Source organism: Ornithorhynchus anatinus, chromosome X1 (assembly GCF_004115215.2).
Source record: "Ornithorhynchus anatinus isolate Pmale09 chromosome X1, mOrnAna1.pri.v4, whole genome shotgun sequence".
Taxonomy (NCBI): domain Eukaryota; kingdom Metazoa; phylum Chordata; class Mammalia; order Monotremata; family Ornithorhynchidae; genus Ornithorhynchus; species Ornithorhynchus anatinus.
The window spans coordinates 538,787-555,976 of record NC_041749.1 but is presented as its reverse complement, the minus strand read 5'-3'; the positions used below and the strand labels follow the sequence as shown (position 1 = coordinate 555,976).

The window sequence follows — 17,190 nt, the reverse complement described above, 5'->3', positions numbered from 1 at the left end:
TCCTTGCTCTGCCACTTGCCTGCTACAGGGCCTTGGGTAAGTCACAACTTTTCTGTGCCTTAGTTTTCTCATCTGTAAAATGGGGATTACATACCTGTTCTCCTTCCCTCTTAAAGTGTGAGCCCCGTGTAGGACAGAGACTCTGTCTGGCTTGGTTATCTTGTTTCTACCCCAGCACTTAGTACAGTGCTTGGCACACAATAAGCGTTTAAACACCATGATTGTAATTACAAATATTCTAGATAAAACAACTGGATAAAATCCCTGGTGGGAAGACAGAGTCTATTTAGTGCAAGGGCTGGAGAACTATGGTCTGGGGACCATATCCACTCTATTAACTGATTCCACCCAGCCTAGGCTGTAGCCAAATGTGAAGACGTATATTGCCATTACACTTAAGAGTATATGTATTCAAGGTAATTAGCATGGGTACACATGCTGTAAAATTTATGTGGAAATGACAAGAAAGATTCTTCATGCAAGTAAATGCTATAACAGTTTTATCGATAGGTATTGAGAACACCAAATATTTTGGGTGGCATGGAGGCCCATACCAGCTTACTAAAACTCATTGTGGTCCCTGCCCTCTCGTTTTCTAGTGCCTACTATAATTCTATGCAATTGACACTCAAAATGTACTTGTTCATGACCATAGTAATTGTAGAACACAGATGTGGACACAATTCCAATATGTTTGGTTATCTGGGCTTTCGGAGGGGCACCACTACGTGGCCAATAGAAACCAGTAGATAGTTCCTCATCCTTCTGAGGCCTCCCACCCCCTCAGAAAATTCACCGGTCAGGTCTGCATGGGGCAGGTTAAAAGATTTTTAGGGACTCTACTTGTTTCTACTCCCATAACAGTATCTCCACCAATAAAGGAACTTTTCTCCTGGGATTTCGATCAATAGAATTTCTCAAGGGCCTCCTGTGTGCAGAGTACTGTACTAAATAAACACTTGGGAGAATACAGGAGAGTTGGTAGAAATGATCCCTGACCTCAAGGTGCTTACAGCCTGAGGTTACGAGAAAAGCCTAGAAACAGAGTCCTTCTCACCTGGATGTAGATTGTATGAACTTAGACTGTAAGCTCCTCCTCCAGACCACAAGCTCCTTGTGGGCAGCAAATATGCCCCCTAACTCTGTGATACTCTCCCAAGTGCTATAATCAGGTGCTCTGCACACAGTAAGAACTCAATAAATACCACCAATTGATGGATTCTTTCCATCCTTGTTCCCTCCACAAATATGGCTCTGGTAACACTTAATTCTTTTCTTCAGTCAGGGATTACAGGCTGTATCAACAGCATAGAGGCTGTGGAAATGATGAAAATATATGTTTGGAGAGGACAGCTAGCTAACTGCAGGGAGACTGTTATGTGCTAGGGATTTATTTTGTTTTCCAGTTCACTAGAGTCAGACTTCAAAATAATCACAGCTGCAAGATATTGCTGGAAATATCTGAGAAACTTGTCGAATAGAAGATACAGTGGGAAAGACAAAAGCGCGTAGGAAGCATTAGGTTATGAAACATTCCCTCTAGACTGTAAACTCAATGTGGACAGGGAGTGTGTCTACCACCGCTTTACGCCGCACTCTCCCAACCTTAGTACAGTGCTCTGCACACAGTAAGTGCTAAATAAACACGCTAGATTGATTCTAGCTGAATAACAAAGAAACAAGAAATACTAATGGTTTAAATACACAAAAAGACTAGAGCAAGAAAATGTTCCTTTTGGAGGGGAATGAACACATTCCTCTTTCACTATCAGTTCCAAAGTAGGCAAGCTGGTAAATGGTGCAGGCAAACTATGGGAGGCCAAAGGTGAAAGTTACTGCTTCATTGACCAAGTTCTCACTCTTTCCAGTTTCCGGCATGTCTCAGTCAGACAACTGCATTTACTGATTGAGCACTTACTGCGTGCAGAACACTGTACTAAGCACTTGAGAGTATAATATAACAATATAACAGACCCATTCCCTGGCCACACCCATCCCTTCCAAACCTCTAATGGCACCTCACTCCTCTCCACATCAAGCAGGAATTTGCGACCATTAGCTTTCAGGCACTCAATAAACTCTCTCTTTCCTACTATCCAGCCTTCCCTCAATATGCTGCAAGTGTCAGGTTTGGTTCTGCTTAAGCTACTCACTGTTCCTCCTTCTTGTCCCTCATGCCTTCCCTGCCTGAAATTCCATTCCCCTTCATCTGCCAAGACCAATGTCCTTCTCATCTTCAAAACCTTTCTGAAATCATATCTCCCCCAGGAAGTCCTCAGAACTGATTTCTAATCCCCTCACTTTACACCTCCAGGCAGATGCCATTTGAGCATTTCCTCCCAACCTAAGCACACACGCCCCCCCCCCCCCCCCATGGCACTTCAGTACATACCTTACATACCCCTATTCAGTCTGTCACCAAATCCTGCAGGTTCTACCTTCACAACACTATTAAAATCTGCCCTTTCCTCTCCATCCAAACTACTGTCATGCTGATTCAATCACTTATCCTATCTCACATTAGACTACTGCATCAGCCTCCTTGCTTACCTCCCTGTCTCCTGTCTCTCCCCACTTCAGTCCACACATCATAATAATAATGATAATAATAATAATACAATTTTGGTTTTGGTTAAGTGTATACTCTGTGCCAGGTACTGTATTAAGCACTGGGGAGGATACAAGCAAATCAGGTTGCACACAGTCCCTGTCCCACTTTGGGCTCACAGTCTTAATCCCCATTTTACAGAGGCACAGAGAAGTGAGGTGACCCACTTGCCCAAGGTCACACAGCAAGCAGGTGATGGAGCCAGGATCAGAACCAGGTCCTTCTGACTCCCAAGCTCGTGTTCTACCTTCTAGGCCACACTACACTCTACTGCCCAGATCATTTTTCTAAAAAAAAGGTCAGTCCATGTTTCCCCACTCAAGACCCTCTAGGAGCTGCACATCCACCTCCTTATCAAACAGAAACTCCTTATCAATGGCTTTAAAGCCCTCAAATCTCAATCCTACTCCCTCCCATTTTACCTCACTGATTTCCTTCTACAAGCCAGCATGCTCACTTCACTCTTCAAATGCCAACCTACTTACTCACTGTATCGCGAAGTCATCTATTTCGCTGCCTACTGCTTGCCTACATCCTGCTTTCCCTGTTCATATCCGACAGACGACCACTCTCCCCACTATCAAATCCTATTGACATCACATCTCCTCCAAGAAGCCTTCCCCAACTCAGCTTTCATTTCCCCTGCTCCCTCTCCCTTCTCTCACCCCCACACTCGCATTTGTACCCTTTATTCACCCCACTCTCATCTCACTGCACTTATGTATATATCTGTAATTTATTTTAAGGTCTATCATCCCCTCTAGACTGTAAACTCCTTGTGGGAAGGGAACATGTCTACAAACTCAGTTATACTATACGCTCCCAAGTACTTAGTTCAGTGCTCTGCACACAATAAGCACTAAATGATTATTACTTCTTTGTATTTGAAATATAATTTGTCTCTATTGCTAAATTCTACAATTCTATTTATTTATATTGATGCTATTAATGCCTGTTTACTTTTTCGATGTCTGTCTCTCCCCTTCTAGACTGGGAGCCCGTTGTGAGGAGGGATTGTCTCTGTTGCTGAACTGTACTTTCCAAGCGCTTAGTACAGTGCTCTGCACACAGTAAGCGCTCAATAAATACTATTGAATGAAATTGTAAGCTTTTTGAAGGTGGGATTCAGGTCTACTAATTGTATTATATTCTCCCAAATCATTTGTGCAATGCTCTGTGGACAGTAGCATTCAGTAAATACCATACTGATTGACTGGCTGACTGGGTAAACATAATCCCTGATGCCTCCAGCTACTTCACTGGTTCTCAGTTGAGGACACTCCACTCTTCATGTCTACATTCACCCTTCCCTCTGCATGCCACACTCTGTCCTCCTCACTGATGCCTCAAGCCACCCACGTCCAACAGTGCCCACCGACACATCTCAATCCAAAAGGTTCCTTACCCTGAAATTCTCCCTGCCATCATCCACCCACAGCCACCACCCTGCTTCACTGTGGCCCCTGTAACCTCTGCTCTGTCATGGGAAAATTTCCCTTCATCTTGGGAATATTCCTGTCCTGCTCCCTGCAAATGCTCATCATGGCTAGACCTGGTTTTCTCTTGTAACCAAGTGGCCTCATCTTCCCTCATTCTACCTCGCTTCTGGGGAAAGACGGAGGGATCGGCATGATCCTCAGCCCCAAGGCATTTCCGGACTAAATTGCTCCTGTCAGCTGTCACCACTACGTTATTTAAAACCCATATCCTCTGCCTCTACCACCCATTTCAGCCCTCTCCTTTAGGTATCTGATGCCAGTCCCTTCTCCCCATTTATATTAGTAGTTTGTGAGTCCCCCAAGGGACATGGCCCGTATCTTAATTCCAACCTGGATATTGTTTCTCAGTGCTTAGTACAGTGCTCTGCACATAGTAAGCACTTAATAATTACCATTACTACTACTACTAGAGAAGCAGCGTGGCTCAGTGGAAAGGGCTTTGAAGTCAGGGCTCATGAGTTCGAATCCCAGCTCTGCCACTTGTCAGCTGTATGACTGTGGGCAAGTCACTTAACTTCTCTGTGCCTCAGTTCCCTCATCTGTAAAATGGGGATTAAGACTGTGAGCCCCACGTGGGACAACCTGATTCCCCTGTGTCTACCCCAGCACTTAGAACAGTGCTCTGCACATAGTAAGCGCTTAACAAATACCAACATTATTATTATTATTACTACTAATATTAATCACCCAGCAAGTCATTCTTCCAAGTCCACAACATCCAGCTCTACTACCTAAGGGTCTGTTCTATTTCTAAATCTCCAGGTTAATCTTTTTCTTCAGTCACTCATTAACTCCCTCCTATGGATCACCCATCATTTCCTATGAGAAATATATTTTGGTCTCAATATGTCTTTAACATCCTCCTTAGAATTTGCAACAACAAAATCAGAATTTATGTACGGACTATACCGAAATATGGCAATTCTATTTTCTCTCTTTTTTCAGATTGATGCTAGAGAACACACAATGAGTATTCAATCAATCAATCATATCGATTGAGTGCTTACTGTGTCCAGAGAACTGTACTAAGTGCTTGGGAGAGTATAATACAACAGAGTTGGTAGACGCAGCCCCTACCTACTCATATCTTATTTGAATGCCGACAGAGGAGGCTGTGTAGTTAGCCTAGCAGAAAGAGCATAGGCCTGGGAGCCGGGAGACCTGGATTCTAGTCCCGGCTCTGCTCTTTGCCTGCTGTATAACCATGGGCAAGTCACAACTTCCCAGTGCCCCCATTTCCTCATCAGTTCAACTGGGATAAAATACCTGTTCTCTTTCTCGGACTGTGAGCCCCATGTGGGACAGGGACTGTGTTTGATCTGATTCTCTTTTTCTATCCCGGAGCTTTAGCACAGTTCTTGGTATGTAGCAAGTGCTTATTATTTTTCCATTAATAGCATCCATCTTACCACTGACCCTTCACACATGCCATGCCTCTCTGGACTGGAAACAGTAAGCACTCGATAAATACGACTGAACGAATGAGTGAATGGAAATCTCTCCCTCTTCATAACCACACTGAGAAGCAGCATGGCCTAGTGGAAAGAGCACAGGTTTGGGGGTCAGAGAATTTGAGTTCTAATCCCAGCTCCACCACCTGCTTACTGTATGACCTTGGGCAAGCCACAACTTCTCTAGGCCTCAGTTACCTCATCTGCAACATAGGGACTAAGACTGTGAGCCCCATGTGGGACATGGACTGTGTCCAATCTGGTTAGTTTATATCTATCCTAATGCTTAATACAGTGCCTGGTACATAGTAGCACTTAAACACCATAAAAATGAAATTTCATCCAATTAAAATTGGAAGCAGACCACAACGGTAACAGAGCAGTGTATACAAATATGAAATGCTACAGAGGTGGAAAAGTTGCCATGTCTGCACAAACACACACCAATTATTTTACAGTGTTTTATGTACAAATTGTATTCCCAGTGGTTGACTCATGAGATTTACAGCTTGTTTTCTGGGGGCATCAGGAGTTCAACAACTAAATAGATGTCTATTCTATATGAAAATTTCATTCCTGGACAAACAAGATAAAGCCAGCTGCCCTGATAACATTTGTCAGACAGAAATTTGCTTATTTTCATATTTGACATAGTTCATCCTAGTGAAGTCAAAACATTTTTATAAGGATGAACAATTGTGCCCATGAATGTTTAAAGCAACCCTTTAATTCAGAAGAAAATGTGTTAAAGAGAAGTGTTGCCAAGAGACAAAGACAATGTGAGTGTGTAAAAGGATTTGAACAGAGGATAGATGTACAGTAGAACTTCCACAAAATGGGGAATGGAAAATCAGACTGAAACATATAGTCTTTTTCTAAATTTCGGTTATTTTATTCAGAACCGGTGAATGGCATTGATTTTATACTTGGTCCTTCTATTTAAATGTACCCCCCCCACCCCACATAGTAGTGAAATTAATCCATTGCTAAGGATGTTTTGCTATGTGAGTCCTTTTGGGGCAGAGATAACTTAGAGAAATGGGAATCAAATGAATGCCTCTCAAGTGTAGCAATGATTTAAAATGAACACAAAAAATACCCTATCCTGCTTCAATTCAGAAAGGGATATTAGTAAACCCTGATTGATAGTCCTACCTTTTTATGGTTGGAAGGATCTAAGCAAATTTTAGGACCTAAGAATAAGGTAGGAAATTTCTTGTTTATACAGAGAACTCCCTCAGCACCGTCAGAAAGATATCTCCAATAGGAGTACCCTGGTCTTGACCTTCCTCAATCAATGCTACTTATTCACGTCTCCTGTGTGCAGAACACCGTATCAGGCACCTTCTGACTAGGATCCTTTAAACCAAGAATTCATCTTACTATTCAGTGAAAAGTTAAATATGGTTTTTCCATTCACTATTTCAACACGATTATCTTTTTTCACTTTTGTTATTATCGTTGATGTTCTCTGACAAAATTGTGCTCTGTATTTGAAAAAGATATCAATGATGGTGAAGTTCACCTATGAGAGGTTATCAAAAAGTCCAATGTGGAATCCACAATCCCAAACACAAGGGCACAGAAAAAAGGCTGCCCCCTTGTTGTGTTACTGTGTTTAATGTTTGTGGCACCTGGTGCTGCTTTCTCTTTTGCCTCCTTGTCTCTTTCCATACTAATCTTTTGCTCAAGAAGAGCCATTCCCTGCTCCTTGGCAAGTATGCCAAGCAGGTCTATCCTCAGCATTCAGTTCCCGATTTTCAGCTGGGATGCAGTTTTGTTTTCTGGGAAACAGCATGGCCTAGCGGAAAGAGCACGAGCCTGAGAGTGAGAAGACTGGGGCTCTAATCCCAGTTCTACCACTTATCTGCTATGTGATCCTGGGCAAGTCACCAAATGTCTCTTGGCCTCAGTTCACTGATCTGCCACATGGGGATTTAATACCTGCTCTCCCTCCTACTTAATAATGATAATAATCATGGTAGTTGTTAAGCGCTTAATATGCCAAGTACTGTTCTAAGCGCTGGAGTAGACACAAGGTAATCAGGTTCAACACAGTCCCTGTCCCACATGGGGGTCACAGTTATAAGCCCCATATTACAGATGAGGTAACTGAGACACAGAGAAGTGAACTGACTTGCCCAAGGTCACTCAGAGAGACAAGTGGCAGAGCTGGGATTAGAACCCATGTCCTCTGACTCCCACGCCCATGCTCTTGCTACTAGGTCATGTGCACCCCATATGACACCTGATTATTCTGTATTTATCCCAGTGCTTGGCATAAGTTAAGAACAATTGCCATTATTATTATTATTTTATTATTATTACTTTACTATGTTCTTAAAGCATTTCTTCTGCCCTCCTTGCTTTTGGTTTCCCTATTTCAATTGTGTACACTAGTAGTCTGGTACTCTGCTGTCACTTATTTTCCTCACGTGTCCCACCCAGCATAGCTATGTTAAGTAGTAATAGTGCTTATTATGTGCTTATTATGTGCTGATCCCTGTACCAAGTGCTGAGAGCAAATACAAAGGGGGGAATCAATCACAGACCCTAACCCTCGTGGGGCTCACGCTCTAAAAAGTGAGCATAGTTTCAATACTTATATGTTCCAGAACTTCATTGTTTATGATCTCGTCTTGTTTGAGATTGAGTCTAAAAAACATGTACTGGGACTTTTTCTATGAAGATGCAGTTTAGCCACATTGGTAACAAAGGGAAACACTTGGAAGAATTAAAAGCCCACTGAGTTATCAAGCTTGCGCCTATCTCTGCGGAAGTAATTATACAGTCCTCTTCTCCCACTATTTTCTGCATCACCCTTGCCCTTGGATTTGCACGCTTTTTATTCACCCCACCCTCAGCCCCACAGCACTTATGTCTACATCTGAAATTAATTTATTCATTCATTCAATCATATTTATTGAGTGCTTACTGAGTGCAAAGCACCATACTAAGCATTTGGAAGAGTACAAGTGTGGCTTAATGGAAAGAGCCAGGGCTTGGAAGTCAGAGGTCATGGGTTCGAATCCCAGCTCTGCCACTTGGCAGCTGTGTGACTGTGGGCAAGTCACTTCACTTCTCTGTGCCTCAGTTACCTCATCTGTAAAATGGGGATTAACTGTGAGCCTCACGTGGGACAACCTGATTACCCTGTATCTACCCCAGTGCTTAGAACAGTACTCTGCACATAGTAAGCACTTAACAAATACCAACATTATTATTAGAGAAGCAGTATGGCTCAGTGGAAAGAGCCCGGGCTTGGGAGTCAGAAGTCATGGGTTCAAATCCCGGCTCTGCCACTTGTCAGCTGTGTGACTGTGGGCAAGTCACTTAACTCCTCTGTGCCTCAGTTACCTCATCTGTAAAATGGGGATGAAGACTGTGAGCCCCACGTCGGACAACCTGAGTACCCTGTATCTACCCCAGTGCTTAGAACAGTGCTCTGCACATAGTAAGCACTTAAATACCAACATTATTATTATTACTATATAACAATTAACACACACAGTCCCTGCCTTATTTTTAATGTCTATCTCCCCCCCTAGATTGCAGGCTCCTGGTGGGCAGGGAATGTGTCTACCAACTCTGTTACCAACTCTGTATACACTGTTCTGTATACAGTAAGCACTCAATAAATGCAATTAGTGACACACTTCCAATGACAAATACCTCATCTTTGAGGCTAAATTGCAAAAGTTTTCAGCTGCCCACAAAATTTTGAACTGTTCAAAAGAGACATCTGTAGACACGCCCACACTCTCCACTGCCATCCTGACCAGAAGCTATTTGTAGTCAAATACACTCAAATTCCCATGAAAGCACAACAGAGATAATTGAATCAAGAGGCAACCCACACTCAATTTCCTTTGAGCTGTGGGTACATAACTTAAATTTATCATATAGCCAGGCAATTGTTCCTTTGTTTCGTGAAGGACTGGGGGTTTTTTGAGGTGTTGTGGGGGAGAAGTAGGAAACAGTTTGCTGAATTAGGCCAATGAATAAGGAAACAAACGACTTAAATATCTAGTAGGAGATCATTAATGGTATTGATTGAACCAATGTGTTCAGAGTACTGTACTTAAGCACTTGAGAAAGTACAACAGAATTGGTAGATATGTTCCCTGCCAAAAAGGAGCTTACAGTCTAGATATAAAGCATATTCTTTCTAATACTCTGGGACATTTATGAAAATCTGGGATTGTGATAATGGTCGCACAAAATAGGAAAAAAATTGGGAAAAAGTAAAGCAAAATTATGTAGACTTCAAGGAAAAAGGTTTCATACATCTTACCATCATGAATCTCATAAGCCAAACTAGTGATCTTCTGAGTAATTATCATCATTGGGCTGTGGGAAAAAAAGAACATTTATTTTTTAAAAGGGAAATTATAAATGCAACTTTTTGAATCCTAAAAAAGGCTGCTTCCCCTTCTCTGAGACAAGAGGTAATCAGAAAATCCTATTAGGCACAACGAAATCTGTATTGAACAGGAGAATTTAGTAGTTGCTTTGTTCAAGTAAGTAGCAATTTTTTTATCCCAAAATGTAGGTTTAGAGGATAAACTATACACTCCTCAGCTTCACTTTTTCAAGGAGAATTATCACAATTTCTTTAACCGTTTTCATGCATCTTAATTTTCCATCTGTTTAATCGTTCTTTCTTGGCTCTCTAATGAACTAAAGCAATTTGTTTGTTCATTAGTGAAGCAGCGTGGCCTAGTGGGTACAGCATGAGCCTGGGAGTCACAAGGTCTTGAAATGCAAAGATCCCCCCGATAATCTGAACCAGGAATTGAAGTTCCCTGGATTTAGACTGCCTTATTAGCTCAGTTATGTAATTTTAAATGGCTTCTAAATTATGTCACTTACAACAGGAGTGACATCTGTGGAAGATCAGTGCCAAGGATCTCAAGGATCCAACCAAACGAGAGAATCTTCAATCCCTACTTTGTAAAGAAATTGGATGGACCCTAACAATAAAAGCTGAAAAACATCAACTCTCAGAAGTTCCTGTTGAGAGTCCTGACTTCTTAACTAGGAGATTTTGAAGACAATAACCAGATTTAAGAATGTGCTTGACTGGAATTTGTTCCATGCTGGAATATCTGATCTCAATTTCAGAGAAAAGAAGATTCATCATTAACAACCCAAGGAAAACTGTTGGCCAGGAGAATTCATTCAATAGTATTTATTGGCGCTTACTATGTGCAGAGCACTGTACTAAGCACTTGGAATGTACAATTCGGCAAAAGATAGAGAATCTGGGGAGAAGCCAAGGTAATTCACTGAAGCACCACCGGAACCCTCCATGACATCTGGAAAGGAAATTTTGAAGATTATCTCCATTAATGCTTGATTGCTGACAGACATGCATTTAACTTCCCAGGCAAGGACAACTCTACTTTAGACTATCAATCAGTGTTACTGAATACTTACTATGTGCAGAGCACTGTTCTAAACACTTGGGAGGGTTCAATACGATAAAACTGGTAGACACAATCCCTGCCGGTGAGGAGTTTACAATCCAGTGGGGGTGACAGTTAGTAAAATGCACTACAGCTAGGGGCAATAATTACGGATAGGAGAACTAATTACAGACATCAAGCATTGAGAAGGGAATGGGGCAGCATAGCAAAATATCTGGAGCACTTGCAAGCAACACTGAAATCTCATGGCAAGAAGCCAGGCTCCATACTCATTTACTGGCTCCATATTCTCATGCCAAAGCTTCACCATGTGGGGAAATCTCAGAGACTTCAACTATGACTATGACTTTGGGTACAGGAGGCATTGACTTTCTACCACCAGAAAGACTTGCACAAGAATCCTCATGAACCAACTTTTTCCTTTTGATGAAAACTTCCTCCTGTTATCTCAGTGCAATTTTGGGGAGCGTTTGATTGAAATGGCCTTCACTACCTATTAGCGCCACCAAAATGGCCAGAAGAAGGGGCAGCTTGGAACCTCTACATCTCTTCTACTGTCTGGGCACCCAGGCCCACTGCACAGAAACTGTTGAGGGGAGAGACACTCTCCCAGGGGTGATGCCACTCACTCACTCAATCAATCAACTGTATTTATTAAGCACTTGCTGTATGCAAAACACTCTGCTAAGCACTTGGGAGATCACAACACAACAACATAACAGACACAGTACTGGCTCCCAACAAACCTACGATCTAGAGGGACAGCTTACATGCCCATACACCATAATAATAGTGATTGTGCTACCTGTTAAGTGCTATGTACCAATCACAGGGGTAGATACAAGATAATCAGGTTGGGGACAGTCCCTGTTCCACTAGGGGCCCATAGCCTAAGACAGAGGAAGAACGGTATTGATTCCCATTTAACAGAGGAGGAAACTGAGGCACAGAGAAGTTAAGTGACTTGCCCTAGGTCATGCAGCAGGCAAGTGGAGGAATTGGGATTAGAACCCAGGTCTTTGTGGCTTCCAGGCCCGTGGTCTTTCCACTAGGCCATGCTGCTTCTGAGGGTCCTGTCCCTTTCAAGTAGGGCAAGGAGCAGTTTAAGTAACAGCCACATCCAGAAAACTTTTGAACATGTAATAGGAACCATGAGAAATCTTCAGTTGCCTCAAACCAGTCAGACTTTTTCATGATAGAGTTAATAATCAAGGTTGACATTCTATTCATTATTTTTGATCTCCTGCTAGTTTTAAATCCACACATTTTGGATTTAAGAATTCCAGCATGACATTTGACCTTAAGAGCAGACTATTTAAAATGCTTTTTCATTACCTCACAAGGCTCATGTTACCAGCTTGTAGCTGAGAAGCTAATCTTTCCATCACCAGTCACAATGCACTATCGTAACTGTTATGTGCTATTATGGACGCTCCTGCTGCCCAATCTTCTCTTTCAAACAAAACCCCCAGCACCAAACCCCTGCCCTCGAAGAAGTCTAGCATAGAAAAGAACACCGCTTTACTGTCCTCTGTTTTTTGGGTTTTTTTGAGATAGAAAATTTGAGAACTTAACATGGCCAAAATGAGCACTGGGTCACCCTTCAAGTGTAGGAAATTGTGATAACTGCCTGCACCCACAGGTTTAAAATTTGCGTCAGACTGCCAAATTTTACATCAGCTGACAAAATTCTCTCAACAACCCTGACTCCACTTATTAGTACCAGTGAATCTGAAGGAAGTAAACATCAGAATTGTTTATTTCTACTCATATGCAACACTGTTTTCACTAAAATTCTTGCCTAATTAATTTTAGACCTCATCTAAGTTCCTTCAACTCCTGCTGACTTTCATGGCTGAAATAATTCTCAATTAACAGGATTTCAGTAAAAGAATGCTGGTGTATCAATCAATTCATCAATTAGTGGTATTTATTAAATGCTTTCCATGTGCAGAGCACCATACTAAGCATTTGGGAGAGTAAAACAGAATTAGCAGATACATTCCCTGCCCATAACGAGCTTCCAGTCTAGTATTTGCGGTACCCTGCCAAACAAACATAATATCTTTTAAATCAAGGGCAGCTATCATCTCACTTTCTCACTCGCTCTTTGGTAGTTGTTTCTCTGCCTTAAGTTGAAGAAGTGCCCATCAGGTGCTTTGCTAGGAATGCTTGAAGTCAGAGTGAAAACCTGGGGCCTAGGATAAATTGCTCACCTAGGTAAGGAGAGTTAATTCAACACAGGTATCACTTAGTAAATTAGCTCTTCCGTTGTCTGGAATGGAACTTCAGGGCCCCAAAAGGGTTCACTCTGCTCATCTGGGCAAGTTATTCATTCATTCATTCAATCATATTTATTGAGCACTTACTGTGTGCAAAGCACTTAGAAGATTACCATAGAACAATAAACAGACACAATCCCTGCCCATAATGAGCTTACAGCCTAGAGGGCATAATGGCCAGTGATGACTAGAATGACCAGATTCAACAGCACCATCAACATCATCATTGTTCACAAACATAGAAGCTTCCTGCCCACTGAGAATGCTAGGCAGTAATCAAACTTGGCAGCATATTTGGAAGAAAAGTTACTATGCTGGGGACTTTCTCCCTCAAGCTTCCCAATTCTATCAGAAGCCAATAATATGAAGCTATACAATCCAGATTTTTAAAAAGTCTAATATGTGATATTATATTCTAACAAGTAGTTCCATTATCTCGCAATAATCTAAAACCTAATGGATTATCTCTAAAAATACCACATTTTTACAGTTATTCTACAGAACATTCTGGCTCTAGGCCACCTTCTTTAATCCTCGAAGATAATCTTACTTAAAAATAACTACAGTCTCAACTATATCACTCTATTTTAAAATAAAAAGTACATTTACATCCACCTTTTCTACCAATTTATTCTGTAGACAGAGCAGCATCCACCACATTGAATTAAAATGTTTTTCTTACCCTGAAAAATCAGCAGAATATTGTCCATAATCGAAGATATAGACTCTAGTAATTTGGCATACTGTGAGGTAGCCCAAAGCAAACACAAAACAGTATCTGAAAAGCAAAGAATAGGATAATTATTATCATTTTTAAAAATTCTAAATCCAATAAAAAATGAATTTCATTTGCACCCAACCTCCTACTCATGCTGTGAGTTCGTTGAGGGCAGGGAATGTGTCTGTTTGTTGTTGTATTGTACTCTCCCAAGTGCTTAGTACAGTGCTTTGCTCACAGTAAGCACTCAGTAAATACGACTGACTGAATGAATGACTATATTGTAAAGGGAAGGCAACAAGAAAAATGGAGGCCTCTGGGGAAACTGTTTTCTGCTTAGGCACTGCACCCCACCTCATGCTCTTCCTAAGTCTCACTCTCAACTCTGTCGTTTCCAAATCTCTACTTATATTGTTCCATCGCCTGAAATTTCCTACCACTTCAAATCTTCCTGACACTATTCTTCCCACCTTCAAAGCCTTCCTGAAAATGCCAGGTTTAAATGTGATTTGAGCTACCCAAATCAAAAATGAAAAAACTGTAGTTATTTCATTCATTTAAAAAGCCATCTTAATTTCTAATTTTTATTACCTAGATTATCTGACAATGTTACTAGAACTGTAATTAAACTAGAAACGTTACTAAATACCTCAACAAGAACTATAGGGTACAATTAAACTGCTAGATCTGTCTTTTGTGAAGAGAAAAATAAAAAAATTCAATTATCTTGGGAAGCATGTACTGATTCAGAACCTAGTTTGGGATGTATCACTTACAGGACACCGCTTCAACTTCTGACAGCGAAAACAGTACTCTTCAAAGTATAACAGTCACCATTACATCGGATGATAATATGGCTGTGAATGAGTAACTCCAGTGTCTAAACCATAACCCAAGCCACCCCTCCAAAAGTTACTTCACTCAGCGCTGTCTGGTCCCTCCAATAGCCACCAGCAGAAGAACCATGGCATCTGCTTTTGGCAGTCTTATTCTGGTAGCCCCATCCAAGCAGCTCTGGGCTGGTTATACGAAGGAGAGTAGTAATAGGAGGAGGAAGAGTAGAATTTAATAAATGTTTACTGTCTGCAGAGTGCTATACTAAGGCTGGGAGAGAATAGAGAGGTGGGAATTTTGAGATGGACTTGTTCCTCAGGAGGCTCACAATCTAAAGGTTTAAGTGGGGAGAAAGGACTGGAGACTGACATATCAGGAATGATGAGACAACAAAATGAGTAGTATGGCCTAGTGGAAAGAGAATGGACCTGGGAGCCAGAGGACCTGGATTCTAATCCCAGTTCTGCCACATGTCTGCTGTGTAACCTTGGGCAAAGCACTTAACTTAGCTGTGCCCCAGTTACCTCATCTGTAAAATGGGGATTAAATCCTTTGACCTCCAACTTGGACTGTGAGCCCTATGTGGACTGGGACTGTGTCCAACCCGATTATCTTGTACCTAACCCAGTGCTTAGAACAGTGCTGACACAGTTATTTTACTCTCAGCTGCTAGTGATGCCCAAGATGCAGACGATTCACAAAGAACATACAAATATTGGGGCAAAAAAATGGTACTTAACTTCTGGCAAGTAAACCTGTCTACTATGGGGTAGGATAATAATAATAATAATAATAATAATGGTATTTGTTCATTCATTCATTCAATCGTATTTATTGAGCACTTACTGTGTGCAGAGCACTGTACTAAGCACTTGGAAAGTACAATTCAGCCACAGATAGAGACAATCCCTAGCCAACAACGGGCTCACAGCAGCGTGGCTTAGTGGAAAGAGCTTGGGTTTGGGAGTCAGAGGTCATGGGTTCTAATCCTGACTCTGCCACTTGTCAGCTGTGTGACTTTGGGCAAGTCACTTAACTTCTCTGTGCCTCAGTTACCTCATCTGTAAAATGGGAATCATGACTGTGAATCCCAAGTGGGACAACCTTGTATCTCTTCTAAGCACTAGGACAGTGCTTAACAAATACAAATTAGAAGGGGGAGACAGACAACAAAACAAGTAGACAGACATCAATAGTATCAATATAAATAAATATAATTATAGATATATATATACTGTTAATAAAATAAATAGATGAATATGAACATATATACACAAGTGTAGTGGGGCGGAGGGGGAGGCAGAGCAGAGGGAGGGAGTAGGGGCAATAGTGAGGGGAGGAAGAGCAGAGGAAAAGGGGGACTCAGTCTGGGAAGGCCTATTGGAGGATGTGAGCTTTCAGTAGGGCTTTGAAGGGGGGGACGGGTGCTAGTTTGGCAGATGTAAGGAGGGAGGGCTTTCAGGACAGAGGTAGGACATGGGCCAAGGGTCGACAGTGGGACAGAAAAGAACGCGGTGAGGTCAGCGGTAGAGAAGCGGAGTGTATGGGCTGGGTTCTAGAAGGAGAGAAGGGAGATGAGGTAGGAGGGGGCAAGGTGATGGAGAGCTTTGAAGCCAGTAGTGAGGAGTTTAGGTGCCTACTATGTTCCAAGCACTGTTCTAAGCACTGGATCAGGACTCAAGTTCAACATTTTGATTCCCAAATTGCAACCTAGAGAAGTAGCTTGGCCTAATGTACAGAGCACGGGTCTGGGTGTCAAAAAGACCTGGATTCTAATCCCAGCTCTGCCATTTGTCTGCTGTGTGACCTTGGGCAAGTTACTTAACTTCTCTGTACCTCAGTTACCCCATCTGTGAAACGGGGATTAAGATTATGAAATTAAGAATGGAGATTGAAATTGACAAACTCATATCTAGCCCAGTGCTTAGTACAGTGTCTGGCACATAGTAAGTGCATAACAAATACAATTTTTTTAAAAAACAACTTTCATGGAGAACTAAACTATATCACCTAGCCAAGGCAATCTACAGCCACTGGTGTCTTTATCCTTGCTGACTGAGGTGGGAGGATACCCAAGACAGTCTGAGCCAGGGACACTGAACCTGCCATTTCCTCTTTGTGTTCGTCATTTGGAAACACCACTTCAAGCCCTCTCTAGGGTTCACTCAGGCCCCAGCCTGGTCAAGTGAAATGCCACATCCTTAGTGGACTGAAACTGACATTCTCTCTGACTCTAATGAAGACAGTTCTTTACTCAAGTTGACCCATCAGCATCTCATCATCTGGGAAAGAGGCCTTCTCAGACTGAGCCCCGCTTTTCCTCTGCTCCTCCTCCCCTCCCCATTGCCCCTACTCCCTCCCTCTGCTCT

The 17,190-nt window shown here is 42.0% G+C and overlaps 1 protein-coding gene across 1 annotated transcript in view; it reads right to left on the bottom strand.

Moving 5' to 3' along the window:
- Window positions 1-17,190, bottom strand: part of MBOAT2 (membrane bound O-acyltransferase domain containing 2) — a 133,132-nt gene that overhangs the window by 29,365 nt on the left and 86,577 nt on the right. Inside the window, exons 4-5 of the mRNA XM_029052238.1 lie at window positions 13,952-14,047; window positions 9,853-9,908 (exon numbers count right to left, since the gene is read on the bottom strand). Coding sequence (XP_028908071.1) covers window positions 9,853-9,908; window positions 13,952-14,047 — 152 coding nt within the window. The remainder of the gene's footprint in view (window positions 1-9,852; window positions 9,909-13,951; window positions 14,048-17,190) is intronic.